The sequence below is a fragment of the Aedes albopictus genome, chromosome 3, assembly GCF_035046485.1.
Source record: "Aedes albopictus strain Foshan chromosome 3, AalbF5, whole genome shotgun sequence".
Taxonomy (NCBI): Eukaryota; Metazoa; Arthropoda; class Insecta; order Diptera; family Culicidae; genus Aedes; species Aedes albopictus.
In genome coordinates, this window is record NC_085138.1 from 73050533 (window position 1) to 73074381 (window position 23849).

At 41.2% G+C, this 23849-nt stretch overlaps 1 protein-coding gene across 2 annotated transcripts in view; it reads left to right on the plus strand.

Moving 5' to 3' along the window:
• Positions 1-23849, plus strand: part of LOC109399785 (synaptogenesis protein syg-1) — a 611559-nt gene that overhangs the window by 555222 nt on the left and 32488 nt on the right. Inside the window, exon 10 of one of the 2 annotated variants that reach the window (XM_062860224.1) lies at positions 6239-6366. The exons of the other annotated variant lie outside the window; for it this stretch is intronic. Within the exon in view, the coding sequence (XP_062716208.1) occupies positions 6239-6366 (128 nt within the window). The remainder of the gene's footprint in view (positions 1-6238; positions 6367-23849) is intronic. 2 annotated transcript variants of the gene reach the window in all.

Here is a 23849-nt window from a genome sequence, read left to right on the forward strand (position 1 = left end):
GTACAATGTCTTCCACCTGCGAGGGCTTGACCTTGGCCTAGCCGCCTCTTTCACTACTGACTGCCTGCTGTTGTTGTAGTCGATGCTGTAGCAAACCACCAGGAGATCGCTGTGAGTGTAGCCAAGGTCTACTTTCCGGTTCGAACTACTTGTTAAGTCAGGACTATAAAAAATAACGTCAATAATCGACTCCGTTACGCGCGGTTTCGACTAAAGGTACTCTTGGTACCAACATTAGCTAGGTCGACATATAGCATGCCAAGCGCCTCTAGCAGGATCTGACCCCGCTAATTGGTGAAACGGCTTCCCCATTCCACGGTCCAAGCATTGTAGTCACCTGCTATTACCACCGGCCTTCGCCTTGTCAGCGCGGGCGACATACAGTCCAGCATCTGCATGAACTGCTCGAGCATAGCAGGTACAGAAAAGACCTCGTTTACTTTGGCGACCACAAAGCCTTCGTAAGAAGTAGACACCAACTCCTGGAAAGGGGTATTTACCCGTCGCCCATATGACCGCATGCGACCCAATTGTCGTTACCGGCTGGTATTCGGCATGCGTCCGCTATGATGGCGATATCCGTCCCCACAAAGCAGTTGCTAGGCTGCGTCACAGTGGTTCAGGTTCTGCTGCGTCACCTGCACTGTGGTTTATCAGCTACGGCTCTGAGGCCTGGCACCTTGGACAACCCGTTGTATGCCTGTGGTTCACGGATTTCCCGGTTTGCGTTCCTTGTCGCGCTTTAGCTGTAGGATTATCTGATACTACGTCTGATACACGTCGGTTGTCAAATCCACGAGCTTGGCGTCGCTTAACATCGCCTACAAGACGTCCGAGTACTTAGACTGTTCGGTTTTGATGACGAGCGGACAGCCCTTCTCGCTTTTGGTTGATGGCCGTCATCATCCACGCTCCGTTCAATATATCCACCGACAGGCTAGTTGTGGAATGGATTGGAGCCCCCATTTGTTTGTTTTAAACTACGAAATCAAGTTAATCCCACGAGTTGAACGGAAAAAGAAGTCCACTATGCCAGAGCCCTGGATAAACGCGGTAAGGGACGAAATACTGTAGGGGGTGCCCAAGTACCCCACAGGCTCCGTTAATGATCGAGTATCTTTTTTACCCCCTCTAACACACATTCCTCGGCACGGATCACTTGACACCTTGTATTGAGGTTAGTAGTTCTATTCTTAGCTGGCGACTACGCGGCTGATTCGCAAGTGGGTGGGGTTCGTCAGGCCCCGGGACTGTAATCCCTGCTGCCCTGGTCCTCACCGCTTGGTAGCTCCTCATTTGACGGCTGCCTCGCTCGCTTCTGCGATAGCTTGTTGTAAACAATCACATCAGGCGTACCCTTCGGGCAACCCAGGAATTCTAATACCCTTATCTGGGTAAACTTCGGCACCGTCAGATTCATGGGCTCTGCTGCAGTTACCATGAGTTTATCACAGGCCTGCTTGGCCGCCATCGTTAATTTATGAAGTCCTAACAAGGTCTGTTTGAGGTTCTTGCTGATGTTCGACTTTATAAAGACAATGATGGATTCAAGCTGCTGCTTCAATCCAAATCAGCCACCTCCATCCCGACTAGAAAATTATATCAAGTTAATAACACATTGTGTTATGATGATATGAAATTTTTCTATAACTCATTTTGTTATAAACTAGATGCAGGATGATGTTAAAATAACTAAAACTATAACAAACAGTACACCGCTCTAATCAAAATAATAACCTATTTTGTTATAATTAGAACCAAATTATAACACAATATGATATAAATTATAGCTACAAAAAACTAGTTTCTATCATATTTTTATACAATTGTGTAAAATGATGTTCTGATTGTCAAATAATCAGAGCTAAATTATTTCACAATGAGTTATTGAACAACATTTATAACATAATATGATAAAATTGAGTTATAATATTTTTAAACACCAATGATGTTAAACATGATTATATCACAATGAGTTATACATATCATGGTTTGTTATAATTATGTTATATTTTTGTTAGAATCTTCTAGTCGGGATGGCATTAAGCCCATCTCTGGTCTTGTTGATGACCGTCGTCAACCATGAACTCTCCCGACAAGCTAGCCGCGGAGGAACGGGGATGCGCATAGTGCACAGTTACCTCCTCCTGTCTCTACTTTCCTTAGATGAGAGCCACTTTTCTAACCTCACCACTACTGCTACTAACAGATTTATGATTTACATGATTTACAGCATTTTTGAACTCGGTAAGCTGATGATCATTTTTGGTGTAGAATCATGCCCTGAGTTCGTAAACGCGAAAGAAAAAAATTACAGTAGAGCGGAAAATTTTTCGACTTTCCATACAAGGTTGATGATTTGAAATCGATTTTTGTTCTATTTTTAAGCCAAGTCACTCACTTCACTCATTCTCCGTAATCAATGCTCCGATTGAGCTAAAATGTTTACTGTAACTCGCCTACATATGATATGTCAAATAAACATCGAGAAAGAGTTTTTAAATTGTTTTTATTTTATTGAAAAAAAAAACATTTCTTCAAATTTTTTTGGGAATTTCTTAAAAATTTAAGGAGATCGTCCCTAAAACTCGCCAATATCTTGAATTTCATCAATCTGACGCAAAACCTGTATTCAGATGATCGAAAAGTATTTTTTTTCATTTCGTTTATTTGTAAGGCTCAAGCGCTTTAAAGCATAACGGAGCCGAAATCAGTAAATTTATAAAAATACAATCAAAAATTTAAAAAAAAATGAAAAAAACCTAATTACTGCTTACGAGCGTTCTTCTTGGGTGGAGACTGTAGATTGCTTTCCACCGGAAGTACTTGCTGTTGTTCAGATGATTCCTGATGATATTTCTCCTGCCTACTTCATCGCTCCGTTTCATACTTCTCCCATCGCTCCTTTTACTCCTTCTCTTTCGCCCGTAGATCCTCTTGATATCTCCGCTGCATTGACTTCTCCTGTTTTCGAAATTCTTCTTGTCTTTTATGCTTTTCCGCCTCGTGTTTCGCCCAATTTTCCGCCAATGTCTTGTCATACTCGCTTCGATGCTCAACCGACTCCGCCACTTTCAATGTTCCTTGATATCCGCTTTGTTCCTCCGCTTCCGCTTCGCCATCCTTTACTTGTTCCTCTTCAATGGCTTCCTTTTCTTCATTTACGACTTCCTATTGACCTTGCGCTGCTGCACCGTAAATGACGGCATTAGCATAGCTACTGGGAAACAGCTTCCACTCCTTTTGCCTTTTGGTTCCGTGTTGGTCGTTGCGGACAACTGTTTCTACGATGTTCTTCAGATCTGGAGGATTTCCACCGTTGGTGGAATATCGCTTTCCACGTCAATATGCAAACCTCGCACTCCGTTGAACACATGGTCTAGTCCTAGGTTCGGCGATAACTTTTCACGGATAACGCTTTCGATTTTGCCATATTTTCCCAGGACCAACGACAGATCCTCATCAGATACCTCCTGGGGAATATCAAATACCCGTACGTGTCGCACGTTACTTCCGGCATGTGACATGATAACGTCAACCGTTTTTCCGCTGGAATAGCTGAATTTGACAGGTCCTGAATTTGTTCGCAACGCCTCCTCCATTGCCGCTGCCGTTTTAAACTTGATAGACAGACTTCTATCCTCCTCCATCTTGTAAACGGTTTCCATATCCATGACATCGGATTTCAGCTGCTTCAAGAAATCGGTGATTTCGATCCATGTTGGCCGCGGTGCCAACGCAGGAAATCGAAATTTGACCGTGTTCTCGATCATTACTCTGATAGATTCAGCACAGGAACAATACAAAACGAATTTAAACCAAGCACACTACTGCTTTACAAAAGGCAACAAAGAGCTACTAGGTGCTATTCATCGGTTTATTGCAGACCAGCTGCTGCTGCGGCTGACTGCGATGAGAGCAAAACAACAACTCAATCGAAAGGTATTGTATTCAGCTTTTAATTTATGAAAAAAAAATTGGTTGAACAAAACGCAATATATTTAAATTTTAGTAAATTACATATTTTGAAAAGATGTATAACTCGATATTGAGCTAAAAGTCAAAAACTGTTCTACTTAAAATTTTTTGAAGGTCGGTTTCGAAATCAGCGCTAAATTGTGCTTCAAAAATTATGGTCGTTCACAGAAGTTCACGACTTTCGTTTTATTTTGTAAACTAGGGTAATCGGAATATCCGTCCAAAAATTGGTCAAAATCCAAAATTTCATCATTTTTGGTGCCCGGGAACTATTTTTAAAATGCATTTAAAGTTTGTATGGAGGAAAATTTTTGTTCGGGGTGAACTGTCACTTTATCGATTGAACTGTCATTCCATCCACGGAAATTAAAACTGTTTTGTTTATTTTACCATCAAAACAAAGGAATTGAAACGCAATAAAATCGTCTAATACTCAGAAAAATGAGCTCTTTCGATTAGGCTAAAGAAAATGGCAATATTTAATTCACTAAACAACCCAATTTTGGCAATCTCAGACTCCCCTCGCCCCTCGTAGGCTTTTGTCCATACTAAATTTTCGAAATATCTAGACTTTTACCTGACCGTAGACCGCAGACTTTTGCTAGACCACCCCCCTTCTTTCTTCATAGTCAACGTGGTTTATGGACTGGACAGGCAACCTGTTTGATGGTAGTCTCTGAAGCGTGCACAGTGAGAATATTGACCACTCCCAGTCAATTATTCAGTTGATTCATTGTGCAACTGTCATTAGTTCAGGTCAATCACGGAATAGCAACCATAGATGTGTGCAGTCAGTCTAAGCTAAGCTAAGCTAAGCTAAGCTAAGCTGGACAGGCAACCTGTTTGATGGACTCTTACCACCAATACAGGTGATCCTCGTCAAGGAACTCTTCCGCCAGACTTTTGCAGGTAGCGCTCTTGCGCTCCTTGTCGCGCTTGAGCTCCAGGATCATTTTTCGTCTGTATGACTACTTCTAATACTGCGTACATCGGCTCCTAGATCCACGTGCTTGGCGTCGCTCCGCTTTGCCTTCAAGAGCCCTGAGTACCTGAACTGTTCAGTCTTGATGACAGGCTCGTCGCCCTTCTCACGCTTGGCACCTGCCCTTCCACGTTTCTTAGGCCTGGCTCCCTACGTTCCTGCCCCTCTAACGATTTCTACTTCTTCTTCTTCTGCTCTAGTTTGGTCTAAGGAGCGTCCTCCCCCTAATCTGCCCAAACTTGAGGTTACAGTGGTCGCAACATCCGTTCTCTTCGGTCCAGGGCGGGCCGACCTTTACAGTCCCTTCGGGAACAGTGGTTTGGTCACTTAAAATCATCATTCATTTTTCGGCCAAACGGCATTCGGTCAAATGGCCGGACACCCTTGGTAACTACTTGGCTTAACATTCCTAATCTCCAGTTCCTGTTTCTCCTTCTTCCGCTTATACACTTAGGATCATGGGCCCTTGAATCCGAGGCTTTCCCGGGTCGATCCGGGTTAATATCCTCCTGGCCTTGCGTGCGCTACCTGAAATCTAAAGAATCCTTCAGGCTACCCGGGAATTCGGAGGTCTTCGTTTGGGTAGACTTCGGCACCTTCAGTTTCACGGGCTCTGCTGCTGCCGCAGCTGCCCACGGTCCTGCTTGGCTGCCACCGTTGACTTACGAAGTCACAGCAAGGCCGGTTTGAGGTCCTTTCTGATGTTTGACTTCGAGGACGTAAAGTCAATGATATAGTCAAGTCAAGCAGCTACGCAGCCACCTTTGCCTGTGCGTGAATGCCCTCATCATCCACGCTTCATGCTATTCTAACCGGCAATTAGATAGAAGTGGGTATGAGTATTTGGCAAAATCGATTTGTTGACACCATAGCCAAGCAAGCAGTGTTTAAGTATAATAATATTTGTAAAAAACAATCAACGTAATCGAGTAGACCTACGTTTAAAAATGAGTACTTTAGCATAGCAGATATTTCGCTTTTGGCTATTAAAAATTTATTTACTGTGTATTTAATCAGTTTAAACAACTTCCTCTGCAGCAGCTTTTGAAGCAATCATTAACGTTGCCGTTGCCTTTGAGCACCAATAATGGTTCCATCTCACATCATGTGCCCTGGAACGCCGATTACCCAGTCATGTCCATTCATCGCGCTATCAGCTGCTATCACCTACATTCTCCCGCAGGATCCAACATTATGTTCCATTCAATGCCCATCTCAACCATTGAACCGAAAAAACAAACATTAAGGCTAACGCAAAACATTCCCGACATTTTGCAGATCCCGATTACAAATTGATATCGGCAAATCAGACCCCCACGGCGCTGCATAATTCATTATGCAACAGCAAACACGACATCATCGGTCGAACGATACTGGACGACAGCCGGAAAACCTATCTAACAGGGGTAAGTCCATTCAGCCAAGCCATTCCCATTCATTCATTTCATACAGCGCAGCAAGCACACACACCGCATAACAAACAGCAGCGTTCAACATAGTTCAACATCATTATGAGCGATATCATGAAAACTCGACCGCCACCGAACGAGCAACCGAGCGAGCGAGCGTGCGAGCGAGCGAGACTCATCACTCACAACTCATTCGCATTGAATCAACAGAGTAAAGCGAGTCATTTGTTCCCTTTATGCATCTATACGTTCCGGTGGACCTGGACGGACATACCTTAGCAGTCGTACGGTCGGAACTGCGTGTACGCAGTGCCTCCGGCGAGAGCACTTTCAAAGGCCATGATGGCAAATTTATATTACGGGTTGTATTTTAGAAATTATAGTTCAAAATACAGCCGGGTTCCAGGCAGAGACCATTGATTCATCATCGTTATCATAATGAAATGTCACCATCGCACGGTGGGCTCCGAACGATTAAAAGCAAATGACTGAAATTCTTAAAGTCACGAAACAATTACTGCTTTTAAAAAGTTCAGCAGGAATTTAGAGCTTTAGCTTAGCTTTAGCTTAGCTTTAGCTTAGCTTTAGCTTAGCTTTAGCTTAGCTTTAGCTTAGCTTTAGCTTAGCTTTAGCTTAGCTTTAGCTTAGCTTTAGCTTAGCTTTAGCTTAGCTTTAGCTTAGCTTTAGCTTAGCTTTAGCTTAGCTTTAGCTTAGCTTTAGCTTAGCTTTAGCTTAGCTTTAGCTTAGCTTTAGCTTAGCTTTAGCTTAGCTTTAGCTTAGCTTTAGCTTAGCTTTAGCTTAGCTTTAGCTTAGCTTTAGCTTAGCTTTAGCTTAGCTTTAGCTTAGCTTTAGCTTAGCTTTAGCTTAGCTTTAGCTTAGCTTTAGCTTAGCTTTAGCTTAGCTTTAGCTTAGCTTTAGCTTAGCTTTAGCTTAGCTTTAGCTTAGCTTTAGCTTAGCTTTAGCTTAGCTTTAGCTTAGCTTTAGCTTAGCTTTAGCTTAGCTTTAGCTTAGCTTTAGCTTAGCTTTAGCTTAGCTTTAGCTTAGCTTTAGCTTAGCTTTAGCTTAGCTTTAGCTTAGCTTTAGCTTAGCTTTAGCTTAGCTTTAGCTTAGCTTTAGCTTAGCTTTAGCTTAGCTTTAGCTTAGCTTTAGCTTAGCTTTAGCTTAGCTTTAGCTTAGCTTTAGCTTAGCTTTAGCTTAGCTTTAGCTTAGCTTTAGCTTAGCTTTAGCTTAGCTTTAGCTTAGCTTTAGCTTAGCTTTAGCTTAGCTTTAGCTTAGCTTTAGCTTAGCTTTAGCTTAGCTTTAGCTTAGCTTTAGCTTAGCTTTAGCTTAGCTTTAGCTTAGCTTTAGCTTAGCTTTAACTTAGCTTTAGCTTAGCTTTAGCTTAGCTTTAGCTTAGCTTTAGCTTAGCTTTAGCTCAGCTTTAGCTTAGCTTTAGCTTAGCTTTAGCTTAGCTTTAGCTTAGCTTTAGCTTAGCTTTAGCTTAGCTTTAGCTTAGCTTTAGCTTAGCTTTAGCTTAGCTTTAGCTTAGCTTTAGCTTAGCTTTAGCTTAGCTTTAGCTTAGCTTTAGCTTAGCTTTAGCTTAGCTTTAGCTTAGCTTTAGCTTAGCTTTAGCTTAGCTTTAGCTTAGCTTTAGCTTAGCTTTAGCTTAGCTTTAGCTTAGCTTTAGCTTAGCTTTAGCTTAGCTTTAGCTTAGCTTTAGCTTAGCTTTAGCTTAGCTTTAGCTTAGCTTTAGCTTAGCTTTAGCTTAGCTTTAGCTTAGCTTTAGCTTAGCTTTAGCTTAGCTTTAGCTTAGCTTTAGCTTAGCTTTAGCCACAAACATTTCAAATATTCATCATTATTTTGCCACACGTTCCAGTTCACAGTTCTCATACCGCAACATGTGCGATGCATCTAAGCAGAATTTGCAACCCGTTGCATTCGAGGCTTGATCATTAAACTGAGTAACCATCATCCCCAATCTCTCCCAGGCGACCAAACCGAACACTCATTCCTCATCATCATTATCGGTGTTGCCATCATCGTCTGTCCGCTACATACTACATACGGCGATGGTATCTCTTTAGAACTCCACAAATTTATGGGACACGCACTTTGCGTACCTTTTTCCTTTCCCACAAGGTGTACAATGTGACCAAGTATAGAAAAGGCGCACGTGAAAAGAGCGCGTTTATAGAATCAGGGTGGAAAGTAGGAACATCCGGAACGATCGTTCGTCGTTGGTGCGGTGTTTGTTTTCAACGTAATGGAAATTCTCCAATGAATGTGCAGGAGATGATTAGTTTTTGCTCTTTCACAAATATGCGGTTAAAAAGAAGAATCGCCTGAAATACGCACACAGACGCAGCAGCACGGTGCGCATCAACGAGGACCATTTGAAGGTCCACCGAATGATGTCCTGGTTCTGGTTAGAAACGACAAGTGGCGGCTACAGTTCACTGAGTGAGTGGGATGCTCATTTGCAAAATTGCGTTTTATTTCTCTGGGAAACGCGTTTGATGGGGGTGAATGAAATCGAAGGAGATTTTGGTTTTATTATGTTTGAAATTTTAATGCTATGCAATTGATAGATTGAGTTCTATTTTGATAGGGGTAGCTATTGTATTGTCTCGGCATTCTTATTTAATCATTAAGCGAACTACAATTTCCTCGCTCCGACGTTTCGGTCCTGGTTTGGGAACTTCTTTTGGGATCTATTAATAATATGGCGCCAACTTAGGGGGGGGGGGGGCAAGCATGGTTTTGCCCCCCAAAGTTCGCTTGATGATTAAATAAGACAGCCGAGCTAATACCAAAACTTCCCTTTGATGATATCCAGATTAAAATCCACCGTGTTCTAATTTTATAGATGTAACCTGCCATACTGCGGATCTACGTCTAAATTTATTCAGTTTGCAGTGTGAAGAATTGGCCTTAGCCTTAGAAGTTGAAATTCACGAATAAAAAAATACTCAGTTTGGAAGTAATCTGATTGATTGATTTAGCTGTATTATAGATACTTTCAGCCCTTGACGGAAGTAATCTGGTACATTTCAATAAAATTCATTTAGACGCTTCTTAAGGATTTATAGAATATCTTGCATGGAATATTTCAGAAATTTCTTTATTAGTTAATGTGCATTCCTCCTTGAAATTCTTCCAGATTCGACTCAAAAAATGTTCCAACGAGGAATTCCTTCAAAAATCCCTCCAGAGTTTCCTTTTTAAAATGCTCAAGAGATTCCTCCAGAAGTTTCTACATGAATTATCCTAAAAACCCTTCACAGATTTTCTCAGTAATTTCACGATGGATTTCTTCACAAAATCCTCCAAAGAATCTTTCAGGGATTAATAAAACTTCCATATATTCGTTTCGACATTCTTTCGTTTCCTTTAGAATTTCTCCCAGGAAATCCATGTGAAAATCATCCAGAGAATTCCTTAGGGAATATCTTCTACGTATTCTAGATTCTTCCAGAAATTTCTTCTGCGGTTCCATCAGAAATTCCTCCAAGGATTTTTTTTAATATATTTGACCAAAAATGCTTAGCACAATTTTCTGAAATTTCCTTGACTTCTACAAAGTATCTCTGAGAATACCTTCCAAAATTTCCAAAAATCTATTCAGGGATTCAAAAAATTCTCCTAAATTTCTTTCTTAAATTCCTTGAGAGTTTTCTTCAAAAATTTTTCCGTAATTCACATAACCATTCCATAGATTTCCGCACAATTTTTCAGTGTATTTTTTCATCGATCCAGACTTTTTTTTCGATTTTTACCTTGGGCGTTCTTTTGGAAAATAGTCACGGATTCATTCAAAAATTACTTCAACGACTCCTACAATTCAGAATTCTTTTAGACCGCAAACCAAAAAATTTCTTTAAAAGTTTCTTCCAGAAATTGTTCCATGAATCCCATAACATCCTCAAAAAATCATGCAGGATCTCCTCCAGGGCATCCTTTGCAAATTTCTCCAAGGGTTTCTCCAGATATTCGCGCAGTTTTTTTTTTCTCGAATCTAAACAATCTTCAGGATTTACAGGTACTCTTCGATATACAGGGTGCGGCAGGAAAAAATGCGAAAAGTTCAAGGCACTATTACACGCTAAATATAGGATATATATGTGTATTTTTTCATGACAGTGTATCAGTCAATGTCTATATTCTAGCACTGAAAAATAAAAATGAACATATTTGATGTTTAACATGTGATAATGTAGGCCTAATAAGCGGATATCAATAAACTGCGCGCCCAATGGTCATTAAACAAAATGACTATAACAGTAACAAAATTAGCTCAAATTCGATGAACAACCAGACCACACTGATCCAGATCCATGTAGTTTCACATACCAGATGAAATAAGTACATATATTTGATGATATTGTAGAGAAAATCAAAAATTTTGTTTTATCAGATGCGAAATTTAGCGACCTGTGCGATTTTTTGCGGTTTGAAAATTCTGGTTGTCTTCATCTTCAGGCGCCGCCCTGTAAAGGTTAGTGACCAAAATGGGAAATTTTTCAATTAACTTTTCAGAAAACTAGCCTATCATAGATCATGGAACGTTGAAACATAGATTGGTTAATGTCAAATGGACGAAAATAAGGTTTGAAGTTGAAAAACACTTTCGCATTTTTTCCTGCCGCATACTGTAACGTACAAAAAAGTTTTCTCTTTGTACGTTATATCGAAGTGTACGTTATATCGAAGCAGAGAAAAATTTAATATTTTTTATGCTAGTATTGATGTATTCGACGTGAAATTAACCCAAAATAATGATTTCGGTGGAATTTACAAAACCAATAATGAAAAACTTGAATTTTGACGAAAAAGTCATTTCGTTTTTTGTGCTTCGATATAACGTACATTTTGCTTCGATATAACGTACACTAAATTTTTCCCCAAATTGCGCTAATTCTGAGTAACAAGAATAATGCTGCAACAAAACATTGATTTGAGAGATATCGTAGTTTATCTAAGGGTTATTCGTGGGAAAAATAAAATTGTTCATTGTTGTACGTTATATCGAAGCAAAATGTACGTTATATCGAATTCGCTATATCGAGGGTACGCTATATCGAGGGTACGTTATATCGAAGAATACCTGTACTTCAGAAATTATTCTGGAAATTTGAATAGAATATCTTGCAAGGAATGATTCAGAATTTTTTAAATAATGTTTGTAAATTCCTCATTGAATTTTTTCCAGAAATTTCTCAAAGGATTCATCTAAAAATATCTTCCAAAGAGGATTTTTTTTCAAAAATCTATCAAGAGTTTTCTTCAAGAGATTTCTCCAGAAATTCCTACATGAATTGTCCTAAAAACCTTTCACATATATTCTTAGTACTTCTTTCATGGATTCTTTCAGAAAATTCTACTAAGAATCTTTCAGAATCTAGGGATTTCCTTGCAAAATCTTCCATACATTCGTTCAGAAATTCCTACAACGTTTACTTCGGAAATTCTCCCAGGAAATCCATGCAAAAATCCTTCAGGGTTTTTTTTTTTCAAAACATCTTCAAGGATTTTTTTTAGGGAAGCCTGCAGAAATTCCTTAGGGAAAATATTCCACGAAGTCGTTCAAATATTATTGCAGGCATTCCTTCACAAAAGCTTCTAAGATTTTTTCCAGAAATGTCTTCAACGGTTCCATCATAAATTCGCTCAAGAATTTTTTTTTTCAAGATATTTTATCAAGAAATGCTTCAGTCAATTTTCTAATAATTTCTTTAAAAACTTCTACAAAGTATCTCTTAGAATACCTTCCAAGATTTCTTTCAAAAATCACTTCAGGATACAGAAATTTCTCTGGAATTTCTTTCTTGAATTCCTTCAGAGTTTTCTTCAAAAATTTCTCCGTAATCCAGAAGGCCATTCCATAGGCTACCTCACAATTTCTCAATTTCTTTTTTATTCTTCCCGACTTTTCCGTTTTTACTTTTGGCGTTCTTTTAAAAAATCTTTCAAGGATTTTATAGTAAATTACTTCAACGATTCCTTCAAAAGATTAGAAATTCAGATTTGTTTGAATATTTCGCTTTTTGGTTTAGAAAATCTACCCAAGTTTCTTGCAGAAATTCTTCTATGGATCCCCTATGGAAATTACCCCAATGGTTTCTCCAGAAATTCGCTCAGTTTTTTTATTCTCCGATCCAAACAATCTTCAGGAATTGCTCCAGGAATCCTTTTGGAAATTTCACTGAGATTTTTTCAGACGCTTCTGAGCGATTTGATTAATGATTGTAAATTCCTCTTTGAAATTCTTCTAGAAATTTCTGGAAGGATTTGACTAAAAATATCTTCCATGGAGGAATTTCTTCAAAAATCCATCCAGAGTTTCCTTCATGCAATCTCTAAGAGATTCCTCCAGAAATTTCTACATGAATTCTCCAAAAAAACCTTAAAGTTTTTTTCTCCAATTAGTCCATAAATTCCTTCAGAAGTTCCTCCAAAGGATCTTCCAGGGATTAAAAATAAAGATCACGGATTTTTTTATGAAATCCTTCTTATATTCGTTTAGAAATTCCTTTAACGTATCCTTCAGAAATTCTCCCAAGAAATCCTTGTAAAAATCTTCCAAAGATTCTATGAAAAAAATTCCAAGAAATTCTTTTGAAAAAGTTTCCAGTTATACTTTCTACGGAGTCGTTCAGATATTACTGCAGACATTCCTCCATAAAAGCTTCCAAGAATTCTTTCAGAAATTTCATCAACGTTTCGATAAAAAAAAACCAAACCTTTTAAGATTTCTGGATTTTTTTACCAAGAAATCCTTCAGACATTTCTCTAATAATTTCTGAAAAACTTCTACGAATCTCTTATAATATCTTCCATGATATCCTTCAAAAATCTCTTCAGGAATTTAGAAATTTCGCCGGAGTTTCTTCCTATTTTTTTTAGAGTTTTCGTCAGAAATTTCTACGTAGTCCTGAAAAACATTCCATTACCCTCGCGTTCTTTTATTTTTTTACTTTCTTCTCTCTGACTTTTTATTCTCTACCTTTGGCGACTCCTTCAGAAATTCAGCATTATTCAAGGAATTTATCTAAAGTTTCTTGCAGATATTCTTCCAGAGATTCCATAACATCCGTAAAAGCACCCAAGGATTCATGAGGATATCCTCCAAAGTTTCCCTTAGAAATTCTTTCAATGATTTCATTAGAAAACCATCAAGGAATTCTTTCAGTAACCATTTCTCCTACGGGCATTTCTCTAAGTTCTTTATCAAAAAATTATCCAAGGAATCCTTAAGTAAATCTTTCATGAATTACTTCAAAAATCCCTCCCCTTTCAGAAAATCTTCTAAGGATTTCTTTATAAAATCCATCAGGTGTTTCTTGAGACTTTCAGTGATTTCTTTTGAACATATTTCACAAATGCATCTAGTAGTTTTTCCAAGGGTTTATCAAGAATATTTTTCGAAGATATCATCAGTAATTCCTTGTTTAGAAAATCATCCACGAATTCCCTCAGAAATTCTTCCAATGATTCTTTTGAAAGATCTTCCACGAATTCCTCGAGAAAATCCACCAGATAAACTTTCAGAATACCGTGTGAAAATTTCTTTATAGAGATATCTCATTTTTTCTAAGATGTCCTCTAGAAAATCTTTCAGATTCCTTCTGAAATTATTCATAGAGTCTTTTTTATTAATGTATTTCTTCCGAATTTGGATTCCTTAAAAATCCTCCTGGGGTTCCTTTCCGAAAATCTTCTACAGCTTCTTCAGAAGTTATTTTTTTTTATTTGTATTAACGAGATTTTTTTTTTGCTTTAGCCTAGTTCATCTCGGGATCAACGCTTTACTTCACTTCCGAAGTAAGAATACACATTCTGTGAGTTTGTCGGGGATGAGATTCGATCCTAGGTCTACGCTTCAGAAGTTTATTCAGAGGTTATCCAATGTTTTTTTTCGAATGTCTTTCTCGAACACTTTCAGAAATTTCTCAAACTATTATTTCAAAAAATCAGAAACGCTGAATTTCTCCAGTCATTTATCCAAAATTTCTCTCAGAAAGTCTTTGAGGTATTTCTGAAGAAAATCCGCCATTAGGAAACCATTTCATCAGAAACTTATCAGATTTTTTTAAATTCTTCTACAGATTTCTCAAGAAATTTCTTCGGGCATTCCTTTTAGAAATTCCTTGGATTTCTTCCAAAATTACTCGACAGATTTCTGCAGAAAAGATTTCAGTTTTTTTTTTTTTAATTCTTTCAAGGATTCTTCCCTAAATTCCTTCTACGGTTCCTTAACAAGTTTCCCAAGAGAATCCTACCATGAACAGGGTAGAGAAGTGACAGCAGCTCAAAGGCATTCAGTTCGATATAAAAGAATTAGAATAGAATACATTTGGGCGCTTTACAAAGTGTAAGTGCAGCTGCTAATTGGAATTGCTCACGCAGTGTCCTAAGTGGTCAAAAGAGCTGTAAATTAAGTGGTTGAAGAATAAAAAATAGAAATCTTCACTTCTAACTTTGCCATAACGACTTAGCTATCACGTTGAGTTCCTCATTTGTCACTGGAACCATGCTCTGGTCGGTTATATCGTATGAGACGGGAGCTCAGGGACCAACGTGTCCACCATCGTCTGCAGCATCTAAGGGGTGCGTTCCGGGGATGTTGCATCACCCCAGGAGCCTCGCGTTGGCTGCCTGGCAGAGATTACAGAATCGCCACTGAGAGAGAGTATACCTATCGCCGACCCTCCAGTCTGAGTTAAAATTTAGACTCGAATTCCAATAGGTCACATCGATGATGGACTCTGCACCATTCCTACTGCGATGTAATGAGAAGCCACTACCGGTGCAAGTTCCTCTTAACAAAATAACTTTGCACCATTTCCACTGTAGATATTTGTGTTGCGTTCAGTCTGGCCATAGATTCGAATAGAACCTTAAGCATTTACGATACGTTAAGCGTTAGTTAAACGGAAATCTCATTTGAAATTATTTCCTGAACTGGAAACCGACCAGTTGTAGAGATCGCCGCTAACTTATCCTTATCCACTACCCAGTTCCCGTTATAGAGGGGATATTGCGTGGATCTGCTCTTAGGGCGATATCTGTACTTGGCTCCGATACTGACTGCCACAGCAGCTGTTGTGCTTGTGCTGCCTTCAAAGTATGCCCTCTCCAGATTACTACTGGAGTAGCGAGAACGTGACAGAAGTCGACGGAAAAAAAGGTTCAACGAGTAATGTAGAGAGATTTTGGAGAAGGAGAACGTAGTGCTGGCGGTAATACTGCAGCATTGAACCCGACAGAACGTGCAGCGATACAAAACAATGCGGAACAGTGAAAAAAAAATAACGCCTGGAATACATGCGAGGAAACGCAATTGCTGTGACGTTCTGAAGTAACACGGAAGCTCTACCAGAATCCCACAACAGCTTCATGCCACGAATCTAAATGTACAGAGATGAGGACAAGAACCTCCCGACAGACCAACATAAGTTGATTGAAAACTGGAAGCAGTACTTCGATAAGCATTTGAATGGCGTGGAGAACGTAGATACGGGAGACCAGAGGACGGACCTGGTCCAACTCTTAGGCAGAGGCCAGTTTTATTGACGGCCGCTCGATAAACGGATCAGGTCTTTACACCTACAAAAAAGGCTCGCATCTAGGCTCGCATACATTTGAACGTGATTACCACTATACTATTACGATGCAGTCTAAAATAGTGAATGACTCAATACTATCAAGCAACCGAATTCTTTCATTTTATTTCGGCAATAACAGTTCTTGCAATCAGAGCTTTTCAGTTTAGATACCCTCCTTTCTCCTTTCAAAAATCCTAATGATTATTTCTTGATAAGCCATCATTTAAGTGCCCATCTCCGTTTTTTGACTATCTTCCCCATTTTTTTTTCTCTCAAAAGCACTTTATCCGCCTTCAAGCTTCAAATCCAAGCTAAATGCACCCGCAACTGACACATCGCAATTGCATTTTTATCGTTCCCCACAATCATTTCTGTCCCACATACACAACACACAATAACGCTTTCAAATACCGGCGGCACCAACAGCATCGTTTCCATTCGAATGCATCGTCGTAATCCTCGTCGCGCGGAAAAAGACGCCTTCCGGGATTGGATAATGCACCTCATCTGCTGAGTCGGAGGCTCTCTAAATGCTGTCGTTTGCACCCTCATTCGAGTTGGAACGGAGTGGGGGGGGGAAGCTGCATTCCCTGCAAATGTGCCTTAAGGCAAAATTCTTTGTATGATGCGCGCCAGTGACATCTAGATAAGGAGCGCGGATCCGTATTGTTGCACTCTGGGATCCTAATCGAAGGGAAAAGTATTGCAGTTAAAGTTTGCTTAGATTGTACACTGGGATACGTCCAGTACCTAACCCGTGTCCAACAATTCAAATCAATTGGTATAGAAGTAACAGAGTTATAGCGGAAAGTGCCAGAAATAGGACCCTCTGTTCAAATGGTCCCTCACTCTAGGTGCTAGAAATCCAGGTTCGATGGGAACTCAACCGAAAAGCGCGATAAAACGTCACTGATATATTTTTTCATTCCCCCGTGATATACCAGCTGTTAGGGCAAAATGCGACAGATCCACATACATATAGAGCGACTGGCTCAGCACCAAAGTGGGGGAAAGTGGATATCCGAATACGTGGCATACATACTGAACTGGTAGTATGTGGGTAAACAGAGATACTTAACATTGAATGGAGGGCGAACCATAGAGTGCTAAAGTGCAACCATATCACTGATGACCTGTTTTTCGATGCGAGCTATGTTATTGCTCGAGAAGCTTACACAGTCTACCCAATGAGAGCCGAACGCCACATATACAGCACCAACAGTGTGTTGGCATTGAAACTACATTTTTCTTCAAAGTCATTTTGCCTGGAACAATTATTTCCTTAATGATCTATACAGATTTTATAAAGAAACCAAAGAAAACACATAGTTTGACGAAAGTCTATAGGACAATGCTGAACAACAAGCACGAAAGCCCATGTCCTTGCCACATTTAACCCACTGCGAGATTCGAAGGGATTCGAGAGTGTCCCTGATACTGGAACTACGCACATCACTCGATCCATCGTCGCCTTGATCAATCGTATCAGTTTATCCAGGAATCCGTATTCGTGCATGATCTGCTATAGCTGGTCTCAATCGATTGTATCATACGCCGCTTCAAAATCGATGTACAAGTGATGTGTGGGCACGTTGTATTCGCGGCATTTCTGCAACACCTGGCGGATGGCAAACATCTGGTCCGTTGTAGCACGTTCAGTCGTTCACCCATGAATCCAGCCTGATATTACCACACGAACTGTCTTGCAATCAGTGATTGACGGCGGCATAAAATTTGAGAGAGTATCTTGTAGGCAGCGCTCAGTAGTTTGATCGCGCGATAGTTCCTGCAATCCAACTTGTCGCCCTTTTTGTAAATGGGACACACCATACCTTCCATCCATTCCTCCGGTAATGCTTCCTCCTCCCAAAGCTTGGTAATGACCCAGTGTAGTGCTTTCACGAGTGCTATTTTAGAAGCTCGCTTGGTAGTTGATCTGCTCCAGCGGTTTTGTTGTTTTTCAACCGGTCAACCTCCTCCTCAATCTCTTGGAGGTCAGGGGCCGGAAGTCTTTCGTCCTGCGCACATACTCCTAGATCTGTTACCACGCCACCTTTGGTGCTTGCAACGTCGCCATTGATGTGCTCATCGTAATGCTGCCGCACGGCGTGTGTATGGGAAAAGTTTATAACAAAAAAATAGGCATCGTCAAATTTTTCGCTATTCAAAAATAGAGGCTTTCCTATTCCTAAAAATCCACCGAGGGATCCCGAACAACTTTTTCAGAATACTGTTTTTCCCATACAAAATGCACGGTTCCAAATTAATCCCTATTTCTACTTAACAAACATACCCAATTTTTGTATGAAAAAGTTCCCCCGATGGAATATTTCGATGTTGGGCTTGAATGAAAGCTGGTAGCGTCAACTTTCACGTAGCGTAAAAATTAGCGATGCTCATTTTTTTGTAATAAATTTGTTCTACCAGACACGCCGTGGCCGCCACCTCTCGAGCACCTCACGCTCGCTCGTGAGAAGATTCCCGTGATTGTCTCGGCATATGTCGGCTTGTGGCACAAAACCTCTGCGCCAGCGGTTCGGCTTCTCGTAGAGCTTCCGTGTGTCCTATTTTAACCTTCAAAAGTGTTATTTTAAAACTGCACCCGTGCACAATCTTGTTAACGAAACTAGCTGGAGTGTACTTCAATTCGTGACCTCCCAGAACAAACCCAATTCGCAATAAAGCGACAGATGGGTTCGCTCACCTATCTCTTTTGTGTCTCCATGTGACACCCACTTTCCTCCATAGCTCAACACTACATCTGCACACGACCGACGCATAGTTTTCGCTCATACAAATCAAGCTCTACCCTAGCAGAGTCCATCTCAGGTACGTGTTGTACAACAATGTGCGTAACGCCTTTCATGTGCACTCTGACCTCGAGCAATCTGAGTAAGGGCCCTTCACGCTGGCGCTGTCCCGTACGTTCGGTGCACTGACTGCACCCGGTGAGTGGAGACATTGTTTGCCCGGCGTAAAGATTTCGGCCCGCTGCTGAAGTCGAAATGCAATCGGGTCGGACCGCACGTAGAGCTGATTGCGTCAACGTGGATGTGCATCAACAACCACCATATGCATTACACTCTGATGGCAGAGCAGTATAGTATGTAGGTATGTCATTGGAACAATCTCTCAAGTCTCAACTACATGTGATATCGGAACGATGATGATGACGACGACGACGACGACGACGACGACGACTGACAGACGGCATTTGTCTTTCTTCAAACAAGGGCTCTCCGGATTGCCATCTAGACCAAGCACTACTGGATACTAGGGTGTGTGTGGTGGACATTTCATAAATCAGTAACAAATTTTGAAAACGACGTATAATCAATGGTGTAGCATTGATTATACGTCGTTTTCAAAATTTGTTACTGAAATCTAGGTAGCTTAGTTTATCAGGGCCCATATAGCTGAGGCGGTAAACGCACGGGTATTCAGCATGACCATGCTGAGGGTGACGGGTTCGATCCCGGTCGGTCTAGGATCTTTTCGTAAAGGAAATTTCCTTGACTTCCTTGGGCATAGAGTATCTTCGTGCCTGCCACACGATATACACATGCAAAATGGTCATTGGCAGAGGAAGCTCTCAGTTAAAAACTGTGGAAGTGCTCATAGAACACTAAGCTGAGAAGCAGGCTTTGTCCCAGTGAGGACGTTACGCCAAGAAGAAGAAGAAGAAGAGGTTGCTTAGTTTCAGGAGATTATCTCCACGAAAGTTTTGAGAGAATTTTTCAGGAATGGAATTGTGTAACAATAGGAGGATTCACCTAATTAAATACTATCCTGATCAAATGTAGCAATCACCCAGCAATCTTTGATTATTTCATATGGCGCTGTCCATAAACTAAGTAGGGGGTCCAGCCATTTGGCCGACGCCATCTGGCCGAAAGGGCCGTTTGGCCGAATGCCGTTTGGCCGAATCGTGATCAAAAGAATTCAGAAGAAGTTTTTGACATTCTAACAGAAATATCTCCTTCTTTAATCATAGGCTATTCTTTCTAGTTTTGACATTCAGGGATTAGTTGGCGTTGAAACTGCCTATAGGGTATCGCGCCACTTGGGCGGTGGCTTCTATATTCGTCTGTTTTCCACTATAACACAGCCAATTTTGAATCAATTGACTTGAAATGTTGTACACGGGTAGATATTATACCTATCGCACCACATTCCAAAAGTTGTGTCAATTGGTTCGAATTTGACTGAGTTATAGTGGAAAACAGACGAATATAAAAGCCACCGCCCAAGTGGCGCGATTCCCTATTTAATCAAAGATTTTTCCTTCTTTGACTCATAGGCTGTTCTTTCAAGTTGTACTGAGACTGGGAACAGTGGTCACTTAAGTTCATCATTCATTTAAGGCCAAACGGCATTTGGCCAAATGGTTTCGGACAAATGGCGTTCGGTCAAATGACCCGGATGATTTTCGGTCTTCTCAGACCACAAACCAAATACACCAAACAACAAACGGGGTTCAAAGGCGTTACGGAGGCGTTTTCGTAAGTTTCGGAGGGTATCAAGTGCGTTACATGCGATTCGAGGGGGATTTCAAAGGTATTTCGGGAAGTTTTAGAGGATTTTCTTCAGGTTTCGGAGGTATTACGCAGGCGTTTTCTGGGGTTTCAGAGAGTCTCGGGTGCATTACATGTGATCCAATAGGGTTTTAGGGGGATTTTGAAGTAATTTCAGGAAGTTCCAGAGAATTTAAAGCAGGTTAGAGGCGTTACGGAGGCGTTTTCAGTGGTTTTGGAGTGACTCAGGTGCGTTACATGGGGTTCATGTGTGTTTTAGGGAGATTTCAGAGGCATTTCAGGCAGTTTCAGAAGATTTTCAGAGACCCCCTCACCATATCTTTTGAATCGCCCTGAATTGCCCTTTGATTTAAGAGTATTTTTGAAACCCCCTGATTCAGCCCTGATTTGAAATGCCTCGGAACGCCACCTTAAGCCTCCATAATCTCATTGAAACGCCCATAATTAATCATAATTAATTTGAAATGCCTCTGAAACCCCTTTGGACGCCTTTTATCGGCTCAAGAAACTTTCTGAAACGTACCTTGAAAACCCTTTGAAACACCCCCAAAACTTCTAGGAACGCCACTGAAATGTTCCTGGAACCCCTTGAAACTCTTTGAAATGTCTTGAAACGTGCCTTGAAGCCCTTATAACGCTCTTTAAAAGCTCTTGCGTGAGTTAGGACTTCCCAGTCAAACATTAAACTATTACGAGCTGTCAAGATCATTTCCACACCTATAAGGTCATCCAGTCAACATGTGTCAACCAACAGTTATGCGGATGCGAAACCCAGTATGATCATCGGTATCGAACACGTGCATCTTCTTACCAGTTTGAAGCTTCGCGAATGCGGAAGAAGTAATGCAGTCGCAACAAAAACTCGTCTCGGTTGGTGCATCCACGGAAGAAATTCTGGAAGTGAAGGATACGCTGAACAGTTAGTCTACACGTTAGTCTGGACATGAGTAACAGTGATCCGTATGATTCGCTGAAGAAGTTTTTCGTCGTTGAAGAAGCTGTGGTCACGAAGCACCTTGAGTCCGACGAAGATCAACGAGCGCGCAGCATTTTGGAGGACAATCCGCCGAGGATCTAGAATCGAGTCTGGTTTACTCTGGCGAAAGGACAGAGTACACTTTCCAGAGAGCTACAAGATGGCGATGAGCAGACTCGTTGGATTGGAGAAGCGTCTGTCCAGAGATCCAGAACTTCGACGAAGAGTGAACGAGCAGATCATCAGCTTCGAGCAAAAGCTGTGCATCAGTAAAGCATCACAGGAAGCAGTTAGCAGTCTGGATCCTCGACGTGTCAGGTATCTGCTGCTGGGAGTGGTGATCAATCCCAAGAAGCCTGGCAAAATTCGGATGGTTTGGGATGCTGCCGCGAAAGCTTATGGATTCTGCTTCAACGATATGCTGCTGAAGGCTGTAGATCTTCTGGTATCGCTAGTGAACGTTTCGATGCGTTTTAGCAGGGAAAAGTCGCCGTGTGCTCTGACATATGGGAAATGATCCTCCGACCTAATCGGTGATTAAAACAGATGGTCGCAGTACTTTCTCTGAAGAAGTAGTCTGGAGGAAGTTCAAGACTACGTGATCAACATGGCGATGTTCGGTGCAACCAGCTCACAATGTACAGCGCTATTTGTAAAGAACTGGAATGCTTCTGACTACAGTGAACATAGTACCCCAGGGCAGTGGAAGCAGTGACCAAGAACCACTACGTTGACGACTTCCTAGACAGCGTCAACTCGGTGGAACAAGCAGCACAGTTGGTACAACAAGTGCAAGATGTTTACGCAGCAGCGTGTTTCCAGTCTGGAAAGATACTGTCCAACTAGATGGAAGTGCTAGGCCGACTAGGAGAGACGAGTACAGCGATCAGTAAACCACTACCAGTAGACAAAGACCGAACATACGAACGTGTTCTGGGCGTCACATGGATTTCGTCAGAAGATGCCATCGCATTCAATCGCCAAAGATTGGAGGAAGCTCTAGGTGCCGATTGAGTGGCAGCAACGAAGCGCCAGGTCCTGCGTATTGTGATGAAGCTCTACAATCCCCTTAGGATTCATCGCACACTTCGTCGTCCAAGGGAAGATCTTGATGCAGGAGATTTGGCGGACAGGTACAAATTAAGATGAGCCTATTGCGGAGCAACCACGTGAGCTTTGGACAAGGTGAATGGAGCAGCATCAGCGGATCAACGAAGTAAACGTTACGCACTGCATCTTCAAGAATTTCTGCAAACAGCAAATCAGCGATATTCAGGTCCATGTGTCACGGATGCGAGCGTGTCCGCCTGTGTGTTCGTGGCCTACCTTAGAATCACAGTAGATGGAGAGATTCAGTGTTCACTGATCGCAGTAAAAACAAAAATTGCGCCTTTTTTTTATCTGTATTAACGAGATTTTTAGCCCTAGGCTAGTTCATCTCGGGACCCACGCTTTACTTCCCTTCCGAAGGAAGAACTCACATTTTGCGAGTTTGTCGGGAGTGGGATTCGATCCCAGGTCCTCGGCGTGGTAGTCAAGTGTTCTAACCATCACATCAGGTCCGCTCCACTAAAATTGCGCCTTTTCGAACGCTTTACATTCAACGCTTGGAATTACAGGCTGCCATGGTGGGTTCCCGTTTACTACAGAACATCTGCTCGGCCGTAACCAGAAACATTCAGAGGCGTTTCCTGTGGTCAGATTCAGCAACAGTTCTTGCTTGGCTTCGCTTCGATAGTTGTCGATATCATCAATTCGTCTCGTTCCGTGTCTACGAAATCTTGTCGCTAATGTGCATGAATGGTGCTACGTACCTTCTCGTGAAAATGCTGCAGACGATGCCACAAAATGGAACTTGGGGCCCTCGTTTGATCCGATTTGCCGTTGATATCAGGGTCCAGCATTCCTGCAAGATCCGGAAAGTCAGTGGCCTACGGAACGGCCAGGAGATACGGCGGAAGCAAATGTGATGGCTGAAGAAATTCGTCTTGTTGCAGCACATCGAACAATATATGAAGTGGTAGACATGCAAAGTGTTTCAAACTGCAACAGACTACTGCCAGCAACAGCATACGTCCACCGAGCTGTAGCAGCATGGAAGCACTCAACAAGCGGGACTATGTATATCGTTCAAAATACTCAGCAAGAGTGAGTTCGCGAAAGCAGAAGAAACACATTATTTTGTTTAATCCTACCATTTTTCATGGGACATATTTTTGATATGATTATAACAAAAGTTGTTACATTTACAATGATGTTATTGCCCTTTTTCGGCTATACCAGTAGGTATGTATACAGATAAATTTGTGATAAAATTACCACTTGTTTTGGTGTTTAGTTTCACGGATTTTCTGAAACAAAGCCACACCCTAAAGCGCACACACA